Source organism: Colletotrichum fructicola (genome assembly GCF_000319635.2).
Source record: "Colletotrichum fructicola Nara gc5 chromosome Unknown KSG_Nara_v1_contig11, whole genome shotgun sequence".
NCBI classification, from domain to species: Eukaryota; Fungi; Ascomycota; class Sordariomycetes; order Glomerellales; family Glomerellaceae; genus Colletotrichum; species Colletotrichum fructicola.
Window position 1 is genome coordinate 2,028,589 of NW_027094061.1, and position 25,445 is coordinate 2,054,033.

General features: G+C 49.0%; 4 protein-coding genes across 4 annotated transcripts; 2 read left to right on the forward strand and 2 right to left on the reverse strand.

Moving 5' to 3' along the window:
* Positions 1-2,693: 2,693 nt before the first annotated feature.
* On the reverse strand, positions 2,694-3,474 carry CGGC5_v017097 (Pathogenesis-related protein 5; the record flags this gene model as incomplete). Its single annotated transcript, XM_066153751.1, has 3 exons — positions 2,694-2,846; positions 2,923-3,032; positions 3,087-3,474. The coding sequence occupies 3 exons, from the start codon at positions 3,472-3,474 to the stop codon at positions 2,694-2,696; spliced, it is 651 nt and encodes a 216-aa protein (XP_066006987.1).
* Positions 3,475-6,559: 3,085 nt separating this feature from the next.
* On the forward strand, positions 6,560-8,351 carry FUS6-5 (Efflux pump FUS6; the record flags this gene model as incomplete). Its single annotated transcript, XM_066153752.1, has 5 exons — positions 6,560-6,700; positions 6,754-7,076; positions 7,162-7,230; positions 7,292-7,592; positions 7,656-8,351. 5 exons carry the CDS (start codon positions 6,560-6,562, stop codon positions 8,349-8,351), a joined length of 1,530 nt encoding a protein of 509 aa, XP_066006988.1.
* Positions 8,352-15,185: 6,834 nt separating this feature from the next.
* Positions 15,186-17,024, reverse strand: CYP93G1-1 (Cytochrome P450 93G1; the record flags this gene model as incomplete). Its single annotated transcript, XM_066153753.1, has 3 exons — positions 15,186-15,954; positions 16,014-16,781; positions 16,837-17,024. The coding sequence occupies 3 exons, from the start codon at positions 17,022-17,024 to the stop codon at positions 15,186-15,188; spliced, it is 1,725 nt and encodes a 574-aa protein (XP_066006863.1).
* Positions 17,025-23,925: 6,901 nt separating this feature from the next.
* On the forward strand, positions 23,926-24,960 carry CGGC5_v017100 (uncharacterized protein; the record flags this gene model as incomplete). The annotated part of the gene is made up of 1 exon (XM_066153754.1): positions 23,926-24,960. One exon carries the CDS (start codon positions 23,926-23,928, stop codon positions 24,958-24,960), a length of 1,035 nt encoding a protein of 344 aa, XP_066006854.1.
* Between the last annotated feature and the right edge of the window lie 485 nt (positions 24,961-25,445).

A 25,445-nucleotide genomic window follows, 5' to 3' on the forward strand; every position in this document is an offset into this window, starting at 1 on the left:
GACAATTCATCCTGCATCCTTTGCGCCGAGACGGCCGCATCAAGCCGACCGCACCAACGCCATAGCAACATTAATCAGCCGACACGCGGTGCACGACCATAACATAAGTCTCTTCGCTTGATTGCCATGGTGTTTGGCGTGGCTCGCTATAGAGGCATTGACTTGCGGATGCCGCGGGATATGGCGCATTGCCCTTGTGCTGAGTGCCGAGAAGACTGAGGAGCTTTTCCACACGTCTACAAGCTACGCCCGCGTCTGAGACATTGTTCATTGACGTCAGCGCTGTGGTGGAATCGGTGCAGGAGTTTTGAGACGGCTGGTCATTTCAAAGCCCCTGCACCAACAAGACGAGGTTGAGTTTACTCACGCATCCAAGGCTAATGTGCGACGGCTAACTCACAGCAACCCGCGTTAATATCGCGCCACGTGAGCGATGTAACCCTACAGCTGTTGCTTGTAGACAGCAGCAATTTCTCTGATTCAAGCAAATAAGATTTCGTCATGTAGCCATCGTCTGAATCATCCACAGGTTGAGGCTGATATATCACAACATGGGCAAACTATTGGCGATGCGGAAGTCAGTTGATAGCATTCTTACCGATGGCTCCAGGAGCTTGATGACAGTCGAAAGCCCTTGAGCCAAGCGGCCGGAGTCGGCATCTTCCAGGGTGTGTCCGTGGTTGGTCCGGGTTGACGGTGCCGCGACGGCCGCCGCAGCCGCGGACATTGTTGCATCGGACTTGCGCGCTGACGGGCGGGTGGTGCCCTCCCTCATTCAGCGCCCGCGACCGATCTTCTCCTTGCCCAAACAGCAGTTTTCATCCCGCCTAGCAAGTCTCGATTAAGACTGAGCTCTTGGGACTTGGCCGACCTACTGGTATCGTCAATGGCAACAAACAACGAGTCATGAGCGATGATCCTGGACCACATCAAAAGCTGCTAAACGAGGCATGGAATCCCCGTGCAACTCCCCACTCGACAGGACGAGCACGCAAACGACGCAGCTATCTCGAGACTATTATAGTTGATGGCCAGGCGATCACATAAATTGAACGCCACGCCGTGCAGATGGTCGAAATCACGTGAGAGGTTTAGCCGACGCCGCGGACGGCTTGAGATCAGTTACAAGACGCTTCACGCCTGGCAATGTCATCTTCGCTAAAAATTGAAAAACTGGTTCGCCAATACTGTCACCATCCACAAGTCTTGACTTGCTATATGGATGGCCATTTCCCCTTCGCTACGCTTGGCCATCGGCGCTCACGACGCTGCTCGTCTTCACCACCAGCAGCATGACGAGCCCGCCACCTGCTTGCTCGCCCCCGGTCACCAATTCCCGACGCAGTGGTTCGTGATATCACCACCCATGCGCCGGACATAACCAACGAGCTTGGTGTTGCCCATTCCGTTGCGCACCAAGTTCCAATACGAAAGCGATCGATGGAAATGCAAAGCCGATCCAGGAAGCAATTGGTGTTCCAGGAAGTCCGGTTTCTCCAGCGTCGCAGTCGATGTATTGCAGTTGTGCGGCGCATATATAATATAGTTGCCGTCAGTCGACTGGCGTAATTGGGAGACCAGCAAAGATGTTCAAGCGCTATGGACGACTTCCCCATAGACGATCAATCCCTAGTTCCCTTCTTCGGGGACAGATCGCCTGCGCAATGGCCGACAAATTCAGTTGGTCCTCCACAGCATTCCTACCTTTTTGCATCTAAGCCACATGGTTTCCCAAGTCAGCACGACAGCGACCAACACGAGGATTTCTTCCATAACGGGGAAATGTCCCAAGCGTTCGACATAACGGGACTGGACTTGACTGGCGACGACCTCCTTCACAACCACATAAACCGCATTCCAATTGACCAGCTAGTCGACCCAGCGTTACTCAATAGTTATGGCATAGGCAAACATGACCAGGTAACCTTTGAGCCTTGTCAGGATGGTCAGTACCAGTCTACCATATCGACTGCGCGCGTTCCACGTGATGGCGCATCAACGCCTGCGTCAAACCCTGCCTGGACCAACAGGTCAAGTCGACTTGCCAATCGAGACTTCAGATTTCGGGCGTTGCCCAAAGAAACGCCGACGAAAAGACCTACCAAGGAATGCAGACGTCCCGCAAGTGGCCGTCGAGAAAACGTGTATATAGAAGATATTGATGATGGAGAACGGGACGGATGGGAATGGGGCCAGGATCCTTCGGAGCGCGCACAAGAGGAACCATGTAACAATGACGACTTCGGACCCGGGAGGTTTTTCAATCCGCCCCACCCCCACAACCGTGTGTCAGTAGATGATGCCGTCGTCGCCGCTGGCGATTTACTAGATTTCTTTGGACAGCCGCAGACGGACGGGATGATAGCCTCGCATGACCTCGAGGCGATTGTGAGAATCTGGAGTCAAGCACGCAGAATGCAGTAGGAGTGTGGCGTGAAGAAAATAATAAGCTACGTGGGAGGCATGTCCAGATAGACCAACAGCCATAGGCGATATCAGCAGGCTGTGTATCAAAAAGATGTATCATTGTTCCGTCTAGAAAAAAGGCATTGACAGACCACAATGTCCGGTGAAAGAACATGCGTTCCTCCTAGGTCACAGTATCCATAACTGTCTCAGTATGCTGTCGGTACATCTACCGATTTCATGTGCTCATTATTGAGGCACAGAATCTCCACAGTCAAAATAAATGGTCATGTTGCGCAAGCCGCACGTGAATGTGGCATCTCTGTCATCATACGCAAAGCTGTACGCCGTTGGACACGTCTTCTTGAACCACGGGTTGCTTGCTCTACAACGGCTGGCGTCAAACTCGCCCCTGCAACAGTATTCGTCGGTTTCATACACTGCACAGTCAGACTTACAGCCAATCGGAGCGCCACCTGTCTGCACGTCAGTAATCAGATTGGATTGGGGGCATACCGTGCGATTCCGGTGATCTTCCATCCCAAGATGAGGCGGAGCCACACAGGTAATAGGCTCGCATGCGTCGTCGTCCGGTTTAACTGTGATGCCGCAGGTATATCCGTCGACTAAGTTTTATCAACATATAATCCTTAGCTAAAGAGGTTGTGCATTATACAAACCGAGGCTGATGTCGTAGTAAATCTTGTCACTGAGGACCGTTAGCTCGAATAATGTGGTCAACGTTGAGGACCGGCCCCAGCAGCTTCGACTGCCGCAGTCTCCAAGAACACAGCCTGTTCCATCCGCAGAGCAGTACTGGCGCGCCCAGAGCCGACCGGACCAGTTTGTTTGAGGTAGGGCAACCTTGACTGTTGAGTTAGCTAACAAGGCAAGGCCCTCCGGTAGGGGATCGCCGGAGACGACGCCTCCATCGCTAAGAGTGGGCTCCGATAACGGAGAACCCTCTATAGCGGGCCATATAGTATGGTCACTAGAGTTGTTGACGATGGTTAGAACAACGCTCTGTGCATGCAACGTGGTGGCAAATATCAAAAAAACGAACATCATCTTTTGCTAATGTAAGTGTCATACGAGGCCTTATATAGACAATCGACAGCAATCAGCGTTGCTTGACTTGACTAACCGGCCGTGTTATAGAAATTCGTAACTGATGAACTGAATTATTGCATAACTACGTGATATGCTTCCTACTAGAAGGTTTATCACCCAAATAACGTAGTTTATTAGGTTTTAACACTACTGTACTTATATACTAGCTAATAGATTTTGGTAGGTCCAAGGTGAAGATAGAAGGGGAACTTGAGGCAACAGCATATCGCTGTTAATGACAGCTGATGAGTCCCAAGCTAGCATTGGACACTGGCCTCCTCCAAATAGGTCCTGTGAGCCTATTGGTGGAAAAGGAGGATAGTCAAAGGTCGGTATGGTGAAGTCGAAGTCAGAAAATGGTACGCTCTCCAAGACGGAGAACGGATTCTCTAATGACTGCCCCACCAACGACACCTCGACAGGTGGCTCCAGATTTGGCAACGCTGGCGTCTCGCTTTCTTGTGCTAGCGGCCCTATTGTTACGTTTGTCTGTACCGAAGATCCTTTTATGTCCCGGATAAGATGCATAAGCTGCGGCAGGTCGTTGCAGTGTACGGCTTCTGCGACGTCTTCGGCGAACCTCTCCATCGCCGTGACTCTCTCCCTCAGCCTTTTCATTTCATCGTTCACCTTTTTGCGGTGCTTTGCTTGTGCTTCTCGATTGCGTCGCCTCTGTTCTGCTGTGGTTCGAGTCATGTTCAAAACTGCGTGAAGTATGAAGAAGCTAAAACGTGACGCCGATAGCGACATACATATAGACCGTCAGCAGAACGAACAATATCCATAATGCCAAACCAAATGCAGTCCTCGTACCTGCTCTGGAATCTGCTATGTTTTAAAACACTGTCACTCGGTTTCAGAATGGTGCAGGGGTGTTTCAGGTATTCAGTCATGAGGAAATCTGTAGAGAGCCCCAGTTTGCATGTCTTATGACAGCTATCAGCGTCTGTTTCTGCTTCTGCTTACTTTTAGGCTCAACCTAACCTTACCTTTGCTCTTGCAGTGGTATTAATGGTAAAATGAACCAGTTGTTTCAAGTTCACAGCTATATTTAAGTATACGTAGTAAGGAACGCAACGGTCGGAGGTGTTGACTCAGTCTTTTTAGTACTAGTTTCTCGAAATATCGACATCTTTCCCTGTTCATGCGCAATTAATAAGGCATAATACAAACAGCCAATATGTATATTACGTATTTGTTTGCGAAGTATTTACTATTACTATCTATGTATATCTGGCTACTCTTGTACGGAGGGGCTGACCCGGTGAACGTGGTCGCGCAATTCAAAATTAAGTCCTAGCGGAAGAGCTGTCCCAAGATAGTCATTCAGCATTGCTGAATTTGAATACTTTACAGTACATACACAAGCCTATCTTCCGTTCAAGACCAATTGAAACCACGACATACTAGCTCGCCAACATAACCGTCTGAAGCTCTGTGGTCGTTATAACGTGCTTGCAGTCGGAGGATTCAGTCGTTTTGTTGGTTCGGGATGGTCTCTTTGCCCGTTAAGAAAAAGCAAACATCCCCCTATAAGGTGATCGGGAAGATTGTTCTTACTGGATCCATTTGCCAGAACCCTCACTGCGACCTCGATCGGCTTTTATTCGTCGTTGTCATTTCAGCGTAACTCACGCTGCAAAGTTTTCAACAACCGTGGTGGTTGAGCACCTTGCGGCTAAAGCCATCTCCACCACGCCATTCAATGATTCTATTAATGGCTCGCGCAGAGATTCCGCTCATTTTCATACTCTGCTGCGTACCAGCATGGGTCCAAGGTGTTATTGATACATTTTATTTTACTCTTTTTATAGTGTATAGATGCAAGAGCCACAAGAAATGCATGCCACGCAATAAAATAAACGGCTGTTTAGTGGGCTGTCTTTAAAGGACTCATTAATATTATTTGTAGAGTCTCGAAGATCCATTCTTCCTACAACATCAACGACGACCTGATCATGACATCGAAAGTTGTAGCAAGCCCACAAAACAGCATGTGTGCTGCGGTCCAAAATCTGCTCGCAGGCAGCATACATCTGTCGGTCACAGCGCATGAGCGTGATAACTGTTCTAACGCTACATATCGATGCGTTTGTTGTGCTTCAACATTCATCTTTTACGTGATCGGTCTGGCGGTTTAGCCGGTTGAAGAGACCCATACTCTCTTAGAGAAGAGGAAGATACTGTGTGCCCAATAGTACTCATATTGACAGACCCAGGATATATCGGCTGTGCATTACGTTTCAAACGCGGTATGCATGATGCACCGACCACCTCCGCTTCACTTATCTTTATAGTAATGATTAAGCCATGCATATCTTGAATCATCTGATTTACTGCAGATTGATATACATAGACCTGATGAAGGAAAAGGTTGACGCTATATCGGCTCCAACATGCGCCCCAAAAACTGAAACGAAATCGGCACTCAGCCCTCGAGGCGGACCATGTTTCTCAATCACAACGTTGCAACCTCAATCCAGCTCTATCCGCTTATCGTTGCACGGGAATTCTTGCTGTTCGTCGCAAACATAACATAACAACATGGCCTGCCCCATCGAGCCACTGATAGGGTCACACAACCAGACTCCACATAGTAGCGGCGCTACCAAGAAGGTATGTTCATTTGCAATAACACGATATCCCAAATGTGGTGATGCTAAAAATAAACAAATAGGCTGTGTTTGTAGCTGCTGTAGAACTCTAGCGCAGATCTCATGGATAGTATTGGAGACCTGTAGCAGGGGTGTCACAGAAAAAGCTAACGATGAGTTAGAAAACAGCTATGATACGGTCGCGTTGTTATGCGCGTGTTGTTTTCTATAACAGCCCAGCAATGTGGCCACTTCACATTTCAATCAACGGCTATTGTATCTTCCCAGATAGAAGTCCACTGTCAGTCTTCAGTTTGCAGTGGAGCGCTTCGAGTCATTAAAAGACATCCTGCTACGCCTATTAACCGCCTAGGGCAGACCAATTCGAAGCGTCCTTTCAAACCACACCGCTTCTTGCACTATTACTCTACACTCATCCACTCGCAAGCATGGCTGCATTAGCAGAGATTCAATCCGACGTTCCGCCGCATTGGACCATGTCTTCCCGGAAGATCGCCATCTTTGTCTCGTTGTCGATCATGTCCCTGGTCATCGCCCTGGACGCCAACATCATCGTCACTTCGCTCTCGGTGAGTCAATGGCGCTCAATGCTGGCGCTATGACTTGCGTAACAGACCAACAGAACAACGAGGCCATCATCCAGGATATTGGTGGAACATCGACGCAGGCTTTCTGGGTCGGCACGGCGTACTTGATCTCGTGCGCAGTCGTCATGCCGTTCATCGAGTCTGTCAGCAACGTCTTTGGACGCCGTGAAGTCCTCCTCCCGTGCATTGGCTTGTTCACTGCGGGCACTTTGATGTGCTGCTTCACGTCTGGGATCGCCTTGATGATTGCAGGGCGCGTGGTGCAAGGTGTCGGCGCTGGTGGGATGTACGTTCTCTGTCTCGTCATCTTCACCGACATCGTGCCCTTACGTCTGCGATTCAAGTTCTATGGGATTATGTAAGGTCCACCATACCATTGCCGTTAGATACTGTCGTTATCATGTTCTGTTGCCCTATTGCTAACAATCGCTCACATCAACTAGCCGAGGGGCCTGGGCGATCGGGTCGATATCTGGGCCAATTATCGGCGGCGCCGTAGCTGAACACACGACGTGGCGTTGGGTTTTTTTATCTCAACCTGCCGATCTGCGCTTACTGTCTTGCCTTCTTCAGTCTATTCTGCCAACTGAAAAAACCGGTCGAGACTGTTGCAATCACACACATCGACTGGCTGGGGGGCTTTCTTTTCACGGCGTCCTGGGTTTCTCTACTCGTCGGCATCTCGTGGGGTGGCGTGCAATTTGCGTGGGGAAGCGCCCAGACTGTTGCGCCAATTACGCTGGGTGTCGTCGGACTGGCTGCGACGGTCATCTACGAGGCCCGATACGCAAGTCATCCCTTCTTGAAGAAAACCATGTTCACTAGTGTGAACTCGGTACTTGTCTACATTCTGGGCTTTCTGCAAGGTTTGATTGTACGTCCCTGACATTACAAAAATGATTTGGCCGTTATCTACTAACACAATTATCTCACATAGTTATACGGCCAACTATACTACGTGCCGTTCTATTTCCTCTCTGTCCTAAGTTACACCCCAACGACCTCCGGAGTGGCCATGCTACCGGTCTCCGTCCTTCTCATTCCAGGGTCTATTGTGTCTGGCGTTATGATCAGTCGGCTGAATAGCTACCGATGGGCGATCTGGGTCGGATGGATGCTGACGACGGTTACGTCTGTCCTGCTTATCATGTGGGGCGTCGGCACTTCTGTTGTCTTCTGGGTATGCACGCTTATGGTTGGGGGGGTCGGCCACGGGTTTGTACTGAACGCGCAAACATTCGTCTCTGGTGTCAGCACCCCAGAAGAGAGCGCCGGGGGGTCGGCGGCGATGTACCTCTTTTCCCGGACCCTCGGCACGGCGATTGGGGTAAATGTTGGGTCATCAGTTTTCCAGAACTTTATGGCCATAAAACTACCGGAAGAGCAGTCTGCGGTAGCGCACCATGCCGAACAGTACGTTGCCACACTGCGCAGTCTACCGAGTGGCGCCCATAAGGACTCTATCTTAAGGGCCTACGCGTTTGCATTCAAGAGTGTGCATACCGTCTTTGCCGTTGTTGCTGGCTTTGGACTTCTGCTCAGCTTCTTTATACCGCGTTACAGTCTGGATCGAACCTTACCTTGTCGTCGCACGTCGCTGGATACAGATGGGGAGACCAACGTCAAAAGTTAAAGTATAGGATTGTATTAAGAGATACATACAACCTAGTCTGGGGTTCCCTATCTCAACTTGCGAATCTATATTGGAGATAAGTAGCAGACACAGACGGCTTATTGCTCATGTCCACAATAGGGGGAGACTCATAGTTGAAAGAATACTGCGGTTGTTGAGTCGCGGGCAGCTCGACGACCGCAGGGGAAACATTGCCACTGTGTACCGTCCGCTCTGTGTGATCGTGGTGATGGGCTTGGGACGCGCTATGATAATGATGGTGGTGGTGGTGTATCTGAATGACAACTGGCTTTCCTTCTTTGCATCTTCTACAAACCCCAAAAGAAGTTTTGTCGCCCGACTGTGCGGCGTATTTTGCATGGAAGGACTTCGAACGCGGCAGATGGCAAACGACGCACAAGTGCTTAGGAGACATGTCTCTGCTTGATGAAGCGAGTTGGGGGACAGATATGTTCTCGTGGCAATGGAGGACTTGTAATGTTAAATACTTGGGGTCCTCTCTCGAACGCTGGATTCTGGCGAGCAAAACAAAGGTGGTCAGGCTACACACAAATACCATGGTTTCATAACACGTCAAGTCTCTAATAGAGGTGACTAAAGTGCTCAAAGTGCTTAGGACGTAATCGATTGACTACTCTGTAGTCCTGTGACCGCTTCAATAGTCATAGGTAGGTGTGGTAAGTGATTAACGGATCCAGTGCAACCACAAATGTTCCAGTGATCCGACGTGGAAAGATTCGTAGTACTAGTCTTCAGCCTAGAATTATCACTCATAGCTTATATCGGCATAGAGATCCGGCTGATAGATGGGGGTGTCAGCCGTTTCTCATCCGACAACCTATGAGAATAGCTTACATTGATAATCACCGCCCTAAAAGGCCTCATAGAATGTACTCCGTCGCATAAAAGGGTGCGCAGCCCAGGTAATAACAGTGAAATCACGCCGTATCGTCTGTGTTCCTTGTCATGTGGTTACACGGCTGCCGTGCGACCAGGTTATTTGGTTTGCTATCGAGACAGTCCTTTCATTACAATCAAGTATCCCTTGTCCGCGCTTTAGGTTACTTGAGAACTCTCGAGCAGAAGAGGGTCTTTATATCGGACCACATAATTTGCGCTGCTCTATCTGTATCGATTAAGTTGATGGAGCAACGATCGGCCACCGAAGATGTGAGCGAATCGCTATTTAGTCTGGTGAGCCAAGACGCCAGCGGATGTCTCGAAGACACAATCAGGCTGTATGAAGCCGCTTTGATTGAAGCTCTCGACTACGACCTCTTTGCTGACGACGGTGCGGACGTCTGCCTCGCGTGGGAGGCTGCTTTACGCTCTCCCATTGTTGCGACGCTAAGTGTACATGCGATGAACTACCTGAATTCGAGCTCGACCGCGGCCGCCACGAGTGCTGCAGCCAATGCTTGGCACCTGGCCAAAGCCTTACTGGAGGTCAGAATGCCGCCAGTTGATCTGACGAGATGTCTTCAGGGCCAAAGTACACCTCCCCACGACGTTGTCCACCAATTGTTGATCCTTTGTCTATACTTCCACGGAGAGGGTAGTTGTCATTCGAATGTGACGTCTCAGGCGCCAATCAATAACGCCCTATTATAATATAAGCCGAGATGTTTTGGAGATGAAGAGCTACAGTCATTAGGATATCTTAAAGAGTGTCATTCCGTTTTCGGGCTTTTCGAACCACTCCACACCGTCTTCGAACTAGGGGAAGAAACTGTCTCGGAGAAAGCGGATGAGCTATTGTGAGTGGCCGAGGGTATCAGATATAATTCCATTGTCTGCGACACTGCACGGCTTTGGAGAGATAACAGTAGAGAAACGGCGAAAATACGAGGATGTAATATGAGGATGATGTTGCAGTTTATCTCTCCCTTTGAAGATAGATATAAGCGATATCTATAGCGATGTTAAACTTGAGTATCTCTTAATTCTGATGGAAGTGTGTTGAGATATAGACGATAAAGAGAGACCCTAATAGCTTATTTGGCGGTGGATAAGGTGAAACTTTCTTATTCCAGCAAATTATATAAACATGCATCCACATGACAGTAAGATATCGTGCAAAAAAAAAGGTTTTGTGTTTAGATGTATTAGAAACTGTATTGAATCCTCGCCGTTCTTGCCCGACTTTGCTGATGAATACGTAGTCCAGCTAGTTATCTGATGTTTATGAGCAACGTATTTTGCTTATTCTACCTCTGCTCCGTTTGTAGGCTGTCCGTTAATGGTCCTGTCGCTTTTTATATCTGTATCTTTATCCTCAAACTTTCGTTTAGATGTTCTTGTGTCCCGTGCTCGTTAATTTAGGGCTTCCGATTCTGCTTTGTGCTAGAGATAGTTGACCTGACTGATTGTAAAAAACGTGTGGCGGGTATATAAGCAGCCACTAAGAAGAGAGGAGCTTTAGGTTCAGCTCAGTCCATTCGACAAACTGGATAATAATAAGCATATAGAGCGCCTGCTTTTCCAGAAGGTCCACAAGAGCTTTAATAATAAGTATTACCAATTAGCAGGCGAACTTAAGAATAGCAGTCCAGCGTGTCTAGAAGCTCTATCGGCAGAAAAGGTTGCATCGTTTCGGCATGATAATACTATATTTATGAATATTGGTTGAAGTTGGTACGTGTCAATGTAGACAAGGACATCGAAATTGGGGCGCCGGGAAGTGTGTGGGGGACGTTATGTAATTTATTCTCTAAACGTATGATGACCTCTGCGGTCATCGTCGATAATCTCAAAAATTGCCGCAGAGCATGGCAAACTGTGCGTTGAAGTAGTCGGCCTTGCGCCGTACGCAAGGAGCAGTCGGACGGCGGCCGTGCTGTCGTTGCGCACCGCAAAGTAGATCGGAGGCTCGCCCCACTCACCCGTGATGTGTGGGTGAGCGCCGTGCTCTAAGAGCAGCCTGGCGCATTTGAGATTATTATACAGAATGGCCACGCCCAAGGGCGTATGCCAAAAGTTTTGGCGCATGCCATCCTCCTTGATTCTCCCGGAGTTTTGAAGATTGATCATAGACCGGCATGTTTGCACAACAGTCTCGCTGTTAACCGCCATCACTTTCCCCAAGAAATCTTTCGAGAAAAGTGAACCCCTCTGTCTCTTTCTGTAGGTTAAGCGTGCCTATATCGCCACAGACAGTGTGAAGTATCGTATCGCCTAGCCTGTCTCGTAAGGTGAAATCGATGTCCTTCTCAAGGAGCAGGCGGATGACGGCCTCTTTTATTGACAAGGCCGCACCAGCACCGTCTGCCCAAAGATTCATGAAGTCAATAGCGGGTGTTCTGAGGACCATATAAAAGACATAATCGCTTGTGGGGCCGCCGATACGCCCGGCAAAGTCATGTGCCGGATGAAGGGCTAATGCGTTCACTATACGTGGGCCTCTAAGACAAGCCTCGTAAAGAAGGAAAAGACGGTCTTCGGACAAGGCGACACCCATCAGACAGAGAGCTTCCACTTAAACCACGTCGCCACTCATAATAGCATTCTCTAGATCCTCTTGCGCCGTGGACGCAATTGTCGCCGTGCTGCGACCAGAAGACCACGACCCCGACAACGAGTTAACTGCGGTGTCGTCTGACCCGAAACTTCGGGCTGACATAAGAGACCGCACATTCTCATCCGATAGACGTTGGTCAATCCTGAGTGCTGAGTCTTCCGCCAGAGGTGCCGACGCGGGTCTTAGAATTTCTGACAGTATAAATTCTTGGCCTTCACTTCTGCCGACGTCGGTGGCATTGGTGGCCTCCACTAACGTGGAGGCGACGCTGTAGCTTGGAGACCAAGATGCAGCGGGAGACCGTTCTGCCAACGTTTCATCTGAGTATGTACTCGTGGGTGATGGGGGCTGGCTTACTTGCGCCGTGTTCATCGTGGCAGCTTCTGAGAAACGTAACGCCTAAAGATTATTCTCTAAGGTTTCTAGCGCATTATCTATATATCTTGTGTTCGGCTAGGTAAAACACTACATCAAGGAACGGTTACCATTAATTACGACACACTATATAATGCCGTTAAGATTAATAGAATGACTTCAACTGACTTTATATATAGCTGCTTATCTATTTGTCCAATGTCGACTCGTAACATGCTAAACACGTAAGTATCTATAGACTACTCTTCCTAGCCACTTAAATCAAATGTCCACAATATAGTTACAGTAAAACATATTACTTATTTAATTACGTATAAAACAATTAGGTCATTTTGATAAGCTATAGTAGCTTGGCTGTAACCTTTAGGAAGGGTTTAGTTAATGACTCAACATAAGAAAGGCGCTCTTAATGACATAAAGTAAGATAGCTCAAAGCAATAGCTCAATCTAGGATGTGATTGGACCCCACACCGCTCTCCTCGTCTTCTGTGGAAGCCCGCATCAATTGAAGGACCTTTTACTGTCCATTAACGAATACCTCTGCCGTTGTAGCTTTCGTTGGTATTCCGCGATTTTCGTGGCTGTGCAAGCTGAACTGCATTCTACGCTGCAGCCTCAACTTCTTGCTCTTCTGTCGCTGTTCCGACAGGAGATACTGTTTGCGGATAATCGTGTGCTGAAGCATGTCCCTTCTTTTCCGCGCATTATGAATCTCATCGCTAGTTTGAAAAAGTCGATGTCGCCATCTGGACACTATGGTTTCCGTTTGAGACTTATGTAGCCTGCAAAGGGCTCCATCTACGATGTCGTCAAGCTTAGCGCTTGCGAAGTGCACAAAGCTGGCCTTTTCAAGATCGCTGCAAATTCTCTTCCTGCATCGACCGCCAGACTGGGATTGACCTAGGCACTTCCCCAGACTGTTCAAATTTAAATACGTCACAAAGTCCGTGATTGAAAGCAATCTGGGCATAACCATAATGCTAGATACAAAGGACAGCTGTCAGTAACTGGGGCCTAAATATACAAGATTAAACCACTATATTGTTACGAGTGGGTCAGGGCAACCAACTGTGGCACAAAGCAAAAGCTTCGATAATGACAAATCCGTTATCATTGTCCCCTGTTCTTGTAAGGGTCTAGGACAAGGTCGGTGCCATTGGTCTAGCCTACTACTACGAGCATTCCAAGCTGGAGGAAAGAAGATCCATTCTGGGAAAGAGTGGTGCCCTTCTCATCTTTAAATACATGTGAGTCTTCTTCCAGAAGCTTCCATTGAGTAAGGGCCGACAAGGTTCTCATAACCTTCCACGATATTCTGTAACCTTCCAAAGTATTCCATAGCTGAGGGTCTAGCCGAAGCTTCATATCGGTCCATAGACCGTGACAGGTGATAGCAACGGTAACAGTTGTTGGGTCTTTGTCGCGAAAGTATAGGTCTTTAAACGGCTTAGTGACTTATCAAGCCCTCAACAAGGTCTTAGAGTAATTATCATTTTGATATAGCTGAAAGTACCGGGTGGTAGTAATCACAGGTTGACTACTAAAGAGGAAGTCTAATATCGAGCGGCCTCCTTCTCATCCTATATGTAAGTCCCAAATGGCCCTTTGTTTGGCTGCCGCATTCCTTAACTAAGGCCCCCGTATCTGTGGCATATGGACTCCGTCCTTCCTGGGTACGAATAACATATCATTAGCACAAGGATCTAATCTCTAATCTTAATACTACATACGTGACTTATACTATAGTTCTTCTATTCCTGAGAATTCCTGTGACCCGGCATGTAAAGGTGACGTTCCAATCGCTTAGTAATCTTGTGGGGCGTTTTTCGTTGGTTATGCCTTACGGGTTATAACCGATGCTTTGTGATTTACCTACGTAACAAGCGGTTTAGTAATAATGGATCTACCGCCCCTATTCTATATAAAGTAGTTATACCGGCTACCATTTCAACTGACTAACGCGGTTCGGCTTAATCCATATAATCAATACTAACTAAGCTACAGCGCGCTCAGACAGCAGTATAGTGAATTTCTATGCCACTAGTCGCTTATTATAGGTAGGGAAGAGAAACTATGTTACGGTCAGCTATCCGACAGTAGGGTCTGCTAACAGAAGCTGGGGATTGACACGTTATAACAGTTCACTGAGGTCGTGGTCTGAGTCGTAGGTCGTAGGCTGATAGTAGATCGGTCGTCAGAGGCTAAGGTGATCAGTCTTAGGCTCAACAAGTAATTCGCAGTGAAGGTAAGCTGAGAGTATCCTGAGGATGAATACGAAGTTGATTGCTGAAGAGCTATGGGAGTCTGACCTTGAGCCAGGCTCAGGTCATTCTATATACAAGTCCTGAACAGTTCCTTTGTCCTACTTACTGATTCCCGTCTGGGTACCAGTGAGCGCTCAGTGATTGCTGGTGAGCGCTCAGTAACTCTCGCTGAGCGCTCAGCACTCCACATCATCTGCTCAGTCTAATCTTATCGTCACGTGACTTGTATCATAGTTCTTCCGTTCCGAAGTGAGTTCCTGCTGTTCCCGTGATAAATGTTCTGTCCTAGCCGCCCGATGCCCAGGTGGGTCGGTCATTACATAAGTCCAGTTCTGAATAGTTCCCTTGTTCCGCTGGTGAAAAGTTACCCTGTTTACATGTTGGGTGATCACTTGGTTGCATGAGTGAGCGCGCTCAGCTGGTATACCCACTGATCGCCGCTCACTACTGCGCCCCACTGATCATTCTTCTTATCTTATTATCACGTGACCAGTATTATAGTTCTTCCATCCCGAGATTTCCCTTATCCAGGTTGTCCCCGTGATCCTGCATGCAAAGGTCGCGTCTTAACCGCCCTGCTCCTGGTGGGGCGTTCTTCGTTGGTTATGCCTTACATACGGGGCGTAACACCCCGCTGGACGTATCATTTCGCCGCCAAGCTGACAGCTGCCGTGATGCTCAGGCAGCTGCAGCCACCCATTCGTCACATAGCGGCGCAGATAAGCGCCGATGCACGCGAACCGCTATTTCTCTTCCGAAGGCGTGGCTGCCAAATGGCAGAGCTCTATGCTTTGGGACAGTGAACGCCGCCTGCTCATTGTCTACAATCTCGACTTCCAGTTCGCTGAGGACTAGAAACGCCGTGACCAGGATCGTGCTCTTGGCCAGAAGCTCGCCCGGACACTTTCCTGCCCCACCCCCAAACGGGAACCAGTGGTTTTGGATGCCGGCGCTGACCAACCTAGCTTTCGCATCGTCGTCAGCCGTTTTGGGTGCCGTCTTCTCTTTTGCGGGTTCGTGGTCATGGCGGCGGATCGGTCCACTCATAGGATCGTCCTCGTAAGCAAGGAACCGTTCCGCCCAGAAAGCGTCGACGGGGTGTTCTGGCACCCCTTCCACCGTCGCCCCAGTGTTCCAAAACGACTCATCCAAGCCTCCAAGCCAGCTTGACGACATCACGGGCACCTCGGGCAGAAGCACCCGTCCGTCTCGGAGCTGTACTCCGTGGAGCGACGACTTACGCCCCACTGTTCCGGCCACGTGCAGCCGGAGAACTTCACGATACACGGAATTGAGAAGTGGGGCCTTTATAAGCAAGCCCACATCGAGCTGTGGCTGTTTACCGGGCAGTATGCCCAACTCACTACGGATGCGGCTAGTGAGGCTGGCGTCGCGAAGAATGTGTAAGACCATCCAGATGGCCGCCGGTACCGTGTTGGCAGTTCCTCTAGAAGACAATGTGGAGTCAGCAAATAGCTCAATCAATTAGCGGAAAGACGACGTTACACAAACAGGTAGCCTAGCATGACGCTCGCGATTCCAGCTTCCGAGAAGCCCAGCGCCTCATGCCGTCTAACCATATCCCGCACGTATGGCGTCCCGTAGGATGTATCCTCTGTTGTGCTGGGGAAAGATGAAGCAGGCGAGCCCTGCGCACCTCGCCAGTTGATGAAGTTGCGTATCATCCTGTCCCGCGTTGCGTAGTGAGAACGAAAGAGCAGCTGTGGCGACTGGCGTGATATGACAGGAAAGGCGTCATAGAACGCCCAAAAATCGGCGCATAGCGAAGGGCAAGCTTCGAACATCTGGTTGCCGTACAGCGCCTCGACCTCCGCACGGAAGATAGTATCCCGTAGGAAGTTGTATAGGTCCGGTATGTGTATTGACTCGTGACGATTTGTATCTCGTGGCCAGACAGACTGTCGGAAGATGTCGGCGTACTGGTGCATCGTTTGTCTTAGGTTGTGGCCGCTGAGGTACTTGGCAAAGTCCTTCCGCTGGTGCTCCATTATACGCCTGGACGGATCTGAATGGTGCGTGTGATATCTAGTGTCGATTCTGGTTTGTTCAAAGTGCGAGATTCCTATGTGGTCGAAGACGGCCGCATCCTCATCGGGCAGTCCGAAAAATATCTGGAGGGAGTCTAAAAGGCTGGGCGCAGGCAGCAGGTTATCATCAGATTTCCTGAATATTGCTTGGATGTTCTCTCCCGGCAAGACATAATACATCGGGAGGATAGATGATAGAGTGATGATTTTGCCCTGAAACTGACGTCTGCGCCCGGTTAGCAGACCCCTCCATCACGGCTGGGTGGGTGGTATATGCATACTGCAGGCTTCTCAAAAATGACTCTGTGTTGAAAACAATAGCCGCGAGATGACTGATTCCTGGTATCAGGTAAGGCGGCTTCACGGGCTGGGGTGGCAGAGGAGCTCGGAACGAAGCCCGGCGAAGCGTCAGCAGGTACGCAGAGATGACTAAAAGGAAGCAGACGAAGGCCACTGCTAAGATTTCCATGTTCGATAGACGCGGCGAGCCAGAGTCGTATGAGGAGAAGGAGAACCGCAGCGCAGTTGTCCTAATGTGAGATAGGATACAGCAGGTAGAATGATGTGTAGTCATTTCAAGCGTGTGTCAATCTGAGCACTAACCATTTCCTTGCTTGTTTTAAGGCTCGACGGGTCCTTACGTTGCAACATTTCAAAACACGATCAGGTGGTGAGCGTGGACTAGGATTTCCTAGTAACACACATAACGTCATAAATCCACCTAACTATTTAGTTCGGTACCTAGATAAGCGTTGGTTAGGTACCGTGTTTTGCTGCCTGACGCTCATTTGAATATTAAAAAATGCGTTGTTATATCTAGATATAACAGCTAGACATTTTCACTTAGCTTACGCAACATAACTAAACCCCACAAACTTGTCCTTTGGGCGCTAGATCGTCTTGGGAAATGCCGCCGCCATGTCCACACAGATTACGGCTGCAACACGCGTACGATAGTGGAACTTCAGTACAGCCACTCCACATCACATTCACGGCCTCAGCTAGGTTCTCCCCCTGGTTGACCACTTGGTGGTATGTCCCCGGAAGAGTGACCACTAGTTCTCCTTCCCGGCAAGTCGTTTCCGTAAACTTAATACCCCACTCGCGGAGAACCTCATTCGTGAAGAGTGCATTAGTGTGACGTACGAATTGTGAACATTCCGACCTCGCATAATGATGTTTGGCAGATTTTCTCTGCCGCTGAAAAGTCTCGCGGCATCTGCTTTCAAAGGCCCTCACATTGTCGGGCTCTGGAGTGATAAACAGCCATTGCTTGGGCGCCCCCCATCGCACCATGTTGACTGACGGCACGGCGAGGTCTTCGATATGCATGCCGCTCCCGGTGAACGCGTCTTGCGAGTAGTAGAGATACGACGTCGTAATACCCGGTTTGACGCTATCCACAAAGAGGTCCTCCAATTGAGAGCCGCAGGACAACAGCGGCGATGGCTTGCTATGTAAACATGACCAGTCGCCAACATAGTAGCGACCAGGCTCAGGTCTGCATCTCCTTAGAGCCTTTGATGAAAAGAGATCGTTATCGACCACTGTAGGCGACTGTTGTCAGATTAGAGGTAGTAAAAGAATAGTGAGGTATTGTCTTGTTCTTCTATGTGTTCAATAATAAAAGATCTTCTACTATTTATGTCCAGAGTGAGGGCTTTTACCCTTATCCATAGAGTTTGGCATAACCATAGAAAACTCTTCTCAGCTCCTCTCAAGGTCGCATAGTGGCGGACACCTTTCATAGTGAGTGACACCTCTCAAGGTTATCATGGCCAATTTGACAGAAACAGCCTGCTACTGCATTTGTAAATATTGATGAAATATCGTATAAGAGGATGATTTAGTTAATGCAACACTTAATGACATTAATCGTAGCTCACATGCTGAAATCAGTCCACATCTCTTGCGCTGATGTCTCTCTACATTGAAACGGGTACTGGCAATCCCAAAAACAACCCTCAAACCGTGCAGGTCGCCCACGACGCATACTGCCTCGTTCGTAACTGACAACATCAAAGCATTTTGCGCGTCGATTCACACAGCTATAATGTCCATCGTCGAGGCATCGGTTGGTTATGGAAAATCTATACTTCTTTAAACACACGTGACAAGTCCATTCTAGGATTGGTGGCGCCATACCGATGGTGCATAGTAGCCGCCGAGGTTATATAGCTAAATAGTATTCAGCTGCATAGAACGTATTAGTATAACTTTCAAGTCAGCCTGATGTTAAAGGCTTCTTAATGTCCCGGGTTGTTAATAATGTGGTGACAAACTATGAGCCCATGACTTATCACTTGTGTTAAAAGGGACATAACGACAACGCACAGTTATTTCTTATTTGGACAGCCAAATCGTTAAGGCTATTTAAAGCCTACTACTATGGTCTTTGAAAAATGTTATGACCTACCCGTGGTTACGAATTGTCGAAGGCAATCCGCCAACTGCAGTCATCAGCCTGCCTCCTACACTGCAGCGTGCCGAGACCCCTTCTATAGTGAGCATCGTTCGCCACACAGCAGACTCACAGCAGCGTCAGGGCATATACTCGTTGTTCGGCCGGAGAAAGGGCGTGGTTCTGAACGAGGTCAATCTCCAATGTAGCCCCATAGCTGAAGGCCAATGCAGCCCGCATTACAGACATGATTGGTACACAGTGAGCTGTGACAGCACCAGCGGGCTACTTAGTCGGTGGACGACCGCCCTGAGCGATGTGATCTGCTTCTTCGCGCATGATGCTGTGTCTGCCCGCAACAGGCTCTCTCTATGGATGCAGGAATGCAGCCGCTTAGAGCTGGTGTTCCGCCCGCAGTAGCCGTCGTACTGGATGACGCCGGGAATAATGTCGAGTTGGAACGACTCCAAACCCTCCTCAAGGAGGATTCATCATCGTCCTTCTTTCACTCGGTAGCCGTACACTCGGTCCATGAGTGTAGCGGAAGGCTGCCTAATAGCGTTTTTGACCGAATGAAAGAGGTCCGGGCGATGCGAGCCGCAAGACATCTCTTATGGGACTGGTATACTATGTTCAAGTTGTCTCGTGGCCTTCTACGGCAGCTGACAAGTCGATCTCCGTCGCCTCTGCACAAGACGGGTATAAACTACGTCACTGCCCTCGATCTTGAACGCACACCACAGCCCCTGCAAGAGGCAAATAAGTGGCTCGCTGATGCCTGGTGTTCTTGGGTAGAGCAGGCCACATCAGAGGACGAGGTTCTTCAAATGAGATTATCAATACTAGCTCACGCCATCGCAATAGATGCCGCAACGTTGTATAAGGGTGAGTAGACATGCCATGAATCTCAATGGCGACTTCTAACTACGCAACGCAGGCTTCTGCACGAAGGTCGTTTACGACAAGCTGCATCGAGGTATCGTGACGGAAGCACTCCGCCGCCAGCGAGTCGTCCCCACAGCTCACGGCATAGCTGAAGTTTCCTCCCGTGTTTACAAGATAGCAGAGACCACTCTGGATCACACGCCGCGACACTATGAAACCTCTCGTGTTGAGCTATTAAGAGGGCATCAGCCCAATCTTGCCAACTTTCGCTCCTCTCAACTCTGTCTTTTGTGCTTCGTCAGGCCGGCGGACATCTTCCTGCCATGTGAATGTGCTGTATGCGAGACATGCTGCCGAATATATGGTCGTCAGTCGATGGGAACGGTAACGGCTTTTGATCAATGCATTTAGTGTGGCATGTTATTTGCTAGTGGCTGCGCTATCCGCCTGAAGCCCATCACGGCCGGCTATAGGGTTCTGGCCTTGGACGGTGTTGGAGTGAAAGGCATCATACAGCTACTGGTCTTAGAAAACATACAGAGGCTTACGAAGCTGCCGATCCGCGTCTTCTTTGACCTGGCCATCGGCACCAGCGTCGGTAGGTCGACCCACCCACCCGCTACTGTCCACTTATTGCGCCCGCGAATCGTCAACGAGCTAACCACGAGTAGGAGGCATTCATGCGCTGTCTATTGGTGTCATGCAATGGCCTCTTGATAGATGCAAAAAGATCTTTGTGGAGGTGGCAAAAAAGATATTCCCAAAGGCGACAACGACGGCTGGCCGATGGTGCCAGAAGATGGCTCAGCTGCTCCGCTTTGTTTTTAAAGATGGCATCTATAGCCCGAGTGGACCGGTGTTGCAGTCCATCGTGGGAGACGCCAGACTACGCGGGCCACGAGCGTCTTTGTACGAAACGAAGCCATATGAACAAATGAGTGTGGCCGTGACGACCATAGAGTCCAAGACTAGCGCGTCCAGGCTTTTAACAACATACATGGGTCCAGTGACCTACGATAACAACGGCAAACTGGCAAGTGATATACTTGTGCGAGAAGCGTAAGTCTGCTGAGGCCTTATGGAGGCATGCTTTGTTGACATGTTTAAACAGGGCTGAAACCACGTCCGCAGCACCCTGGTGAGTCGCAGGCTAGGAAGTGGCATCAGCCTGAGAAAGGCTGACAGTTCATAGCCTATTCCCAGCTAAGCGTGTCGGAGGCTGTGTCCTTTACAATGGCATAGACATTCCTCTGCCGCACGTCCAGTCTGAAGTTCGTCGCCTATTTCCCACAAAGGAGTCGCCAGACTACATCCTTTCGCTCGGATGTGGGGCTGCGACTGCTGCACCCAATACAAGGCTCGGATGCCTATCACGTCTCACTCATCATCAATTGAACGGCATGTCTGGGCATCAGCAATATGCAAAGCTTTGTGTGACAGACGGCCACTCGAAGATCGTGCGAGTCGACCCTGTTCTCGCGATGGAGGAAGTCGCATTGGATGATTCAAGCGCCGTTAGGCGGCTTATATCGCAGCTGAAGCGACAGCTTGGCATTGATGCAGAGCTCTGGGCGAAGATGAGACAGACGTCTTTTGCCATGATCTCAGCTCGATTCTATTTTCAGCTCCAGAACACACCAAATGTCGTTGGACGGCATAGAGAGGTCCGCTGCGAGGGCACCGTAGCGTGTATATATGAAGACGACGCGGCAATTATGAAGATACTTACTGCTGAGTATCGCGGCCTTATGGTTCTAGTTGACGGCAAGGAGTACGGCTTGCTTCCTCGAGGACGGGCAGAAGTCACTTTCCGGGTTTCATCGTGGAGCCGGCGCATCGATATCCGTGTCAAGCACAATGAGAAGTCGGCCTCCATTACGGGGTTTCCCGCGTCAATAGAGGAGATATACTCCACGCAACAGCACCAACCTCTACAACTATACGTGGTGCAAGAGCCAGTAAAGGACTGTTTGAGGAAGGCGAAACGTCAACGACCGGCACAAAGCCGGATGACTCTGCGCAAAAGAAGACGCGTCGCCAGCTAGGATAGTGTCACGACCCGTAAGGCATGACCAACGAAGAACGCCCGACTAGGGAGCAGGGTGGTTAAGACGCAACCTTGTATACAGGATCACGGGGATAAAAGGGAACTCTCGGGACGGAAAGAACTATGGTATAAGTCACGTGAGGATATACTGAGCGCTCAGTGATCACCGGTGAGCGCTCACTAAGCGCTCACCAGTACCCTACAAGTGATCAGTGGGACTGTTCACCAACGGAACAAGGGAACGGTTCAGAACTAGACTTATATATAGGATGGGCTCGGCCTCGTTCGAGTTCAGACTTCCATAGATCTTCAGCAATCAACTTTGTGATTTTCTCTATATAGTTTCAGCTATCCTAAGTGACGATTACTCTACGACGTTGTTGAGGACTTGACTGATCACTAAGCCCTTTGAGATCTACGATTCACTCAACTACAGACCTACGACTGTTATCAGTTTGTCATTGCCTAACTTACTACGACACAAACCCTACTGTCAGTTAGCTGGCCGTAATAGATGGAGTTCGTACAAGCCTGTCCGAAGCCTGCGTCGAGGTAGTTGCTAGAAATCAAGCATGCGTAGAAATAGAAGAAACACGACACCGCCCAGTGTTTTGCTTATGTTTCCTAGAGCCTTAGTATAGCGGATCTTTACATTTAAAAGATGTCGTGGGAGTTTGCCATAGTTAGAGAGAACATGTCAAATTGGCCATGATAACCTTGAGAGGTGTCAGTCACTATGAAAGGTGTCCGCCACTATGCGACCTTGAGAGGAGCTGAGAAGAGTTTTCTATGGTTATGCCAAACTCTATGGATAAGGGTAAAAGCCCTCACTCTGGACATAAATAGTAGAAGATCTTTTATTATTGAACACACACAAGAACAAGACAATACCTCACTATTCTTTTACTACCTCTAATCTGACAGAACAAAAGAGAGAAAGGGACAACATTGCAACACGAAGTGTCACATACCCTGCCATCTCTATGCGTATCAATCTATTGAAATCCGAGCCCAATTCCCCATAATATTTTAATAGTATCCAACGCGAAGATAAAAACCCCGCCTGTCTGCCTGCTTGAGATAATTATTTAAGTGAAATAATAAGTAGCGAGTGACTTCAAAATATAGACTATTAGTCGCAAACGCTGATCATCTATGCTGCTTACATCTCAATATATCAATTACAAAGACTACATTCAGCTAAGATAAATCCTTAAGTTTATTATGAAGCTAGTTTTGGGACGTTTCATATTTAAAACACTTCATATTAAGCCTCTTAGCTAGTGTGTATAGACGAGATAAAGGAGCAAAAGTGTAAAGATAAATAAAGATGATATCTAATCCGTATCATTTAATAGTACTACAAGCTATGCCCAAAACAACAGCGCTAAAAAAAATAAGAAATAGGGCCCCATTAATAGCGAGACCGCATGAACATCTACATTTCCACTGAATTCTATCCTTATCCGTAGCTTGCAATGCCTCCTGCAAGAGTTGCTTCGATGCTATAATGTCGCTCATCATTTCATCAAACAACCTCTCCATATGACAACACATATCTAATAGTAGAAGGGTAGTGTAAGGCTATAGAAACGTCCACTGCGATAGCAAATAGGACGGAGAACAGCTGTTTTATATACGAGTTTGGTGATTATTCACTTGAATCAACTTAAGATGAATAGGAGATTATCGATGTATACGCTGGCGCATGACTCACACTATATAATTATCTTACACATAGCGTCAGTCGGCTTAAAATTGTGACTAGTAGACATACCGCAGAAGTACGTGCCATAACTGATTAATGATGACTATGTGTATTTTCTTTTTCTTATTTCCAAAATAGATGAAATCTACGGTTAATAGCGCACTGATGATTAGCATCCGGTCGCTGCTGGGTGATTGCATTATGACTAAAATTCAGCGTTATCTAATCTTAGTGTATGTCCGGCACGAGCGGGTGCCCTATACCGACTCGAGCGGCCAAGACTGTCCTACTTAAACCACCTAAGTCGCGCTGAAACTTGGTAACCGACAATGCATCTGCCCTTCATTACTGCTATCCTATTCGTTACACTTGCACTGTCTTTATCTGATAAAGAGGACGACGATGCCGACGAGAATGAATGCCGGAGAGGTCCGGCCATGCAAATGGGGAGCGTCGCATATTTCGAAACCTCTAAACTCGCGGAAGCCTGCCCTGAGGCACATGTGTACTTCTTAGACGCCCAAAACGAGGTTGTCAGCTCCCAGCACGTCAACATCACTAACTCGGCCACCGCGTGTGATACCAACCTGCTGCAGGCGATGTCTCTACCGGCCGGCCTCACCTCAGCCTATGCAAAAGTGACATTCTTATGCGGCGGTGATGACGAGCCCCAGTGCCAGATGATCAGACTGTTGCCGCAGATAGAGACGGACTCAACTGGTCCCTCAACCGGTCCCTCTTCCCTGCAAATGTCCCGTACGTGTATGAATCTGGTCGGTTCAGCAACGAACCCGGCAACGGATCCGGCGACGGATATTGCGACCCACCCGGCGACCCACCCGGCGACCAACGCGGCTTCTTCCGTGCTTCCATCATCGCCAGCCGATTCGGCAAGTGGGGTGGCGGGTGCACTTACCTCCAGCTACCCCCCGCTCGGCGGCACGCCGACAGAGACCTCTCAGCCCTCGGCGGAAACTGCCACAGACCGGTGGCTTTCAACAGTCCCAGGTGGCTCTCTTCACACAGCTGCCCCCACGGACGAAAATGGCCCTCCGCCTGCGTCCGCTACTCAGGTATCCTCTGTCGCTACTTTGGACGGCACTACTACGGGACTTTCTTCCGTGGCTTCGTCTACAACGCCGTTTGAGAGTCCATCTGGAGCTTCATCCGGAGTGCCCTTGGATGAACCCACAAGCGCGCTATCCAGTTTCTCTGCAGGAGCCACAGACGGGACGGGCACCAATACTGGTGTACCATCTGCCGGGCCATCAGATGGTTTGCAGATTCCAACTGGCATGACCACGTTCATCACATCCACTATTCCAGGGATGAGTGACGCGCCCCGCTGCACGTGTCAGGCTTAATTGTTTTCGCTGGAGATAGTGCTGTATTCTATTATAAGCTTAGAGAAAATTGTTTTTAAATATCATTACTATGCTCCAGTATAGCTCCTATCATTTTGTGAAAGAAAGGTAATAACGCATGCGTAAAGACATACTAATACTGAAGGTTGTCTGCAAAAGAATTGGCCCGGTTATTATCCTCTCTATTCCGTCTTGTGCAGCTAGACTGCAGTGAGAGTCCGCCCCGGTAATATCCGCCTTTCCTCCAATTCATCTTGAATACAACACCGCCATTGGCCCAAACAGCGGCTTGGCTTCTATTGATTGGCTGCTTCTCCGCACTAAGCGAGATAACCTGCTGCGTTTATCTCAGTTCATACTCCTCCATTTATTTGACCCGCGACGTTGTGGCTGGAGGTGATGCGTTGTTGGGGGATCTATAGCTCCCGTATTTCCACGTTCCTCTCCTCTACCTCGGCTGAATCAGTACTTGGCAAGCTTTGGCG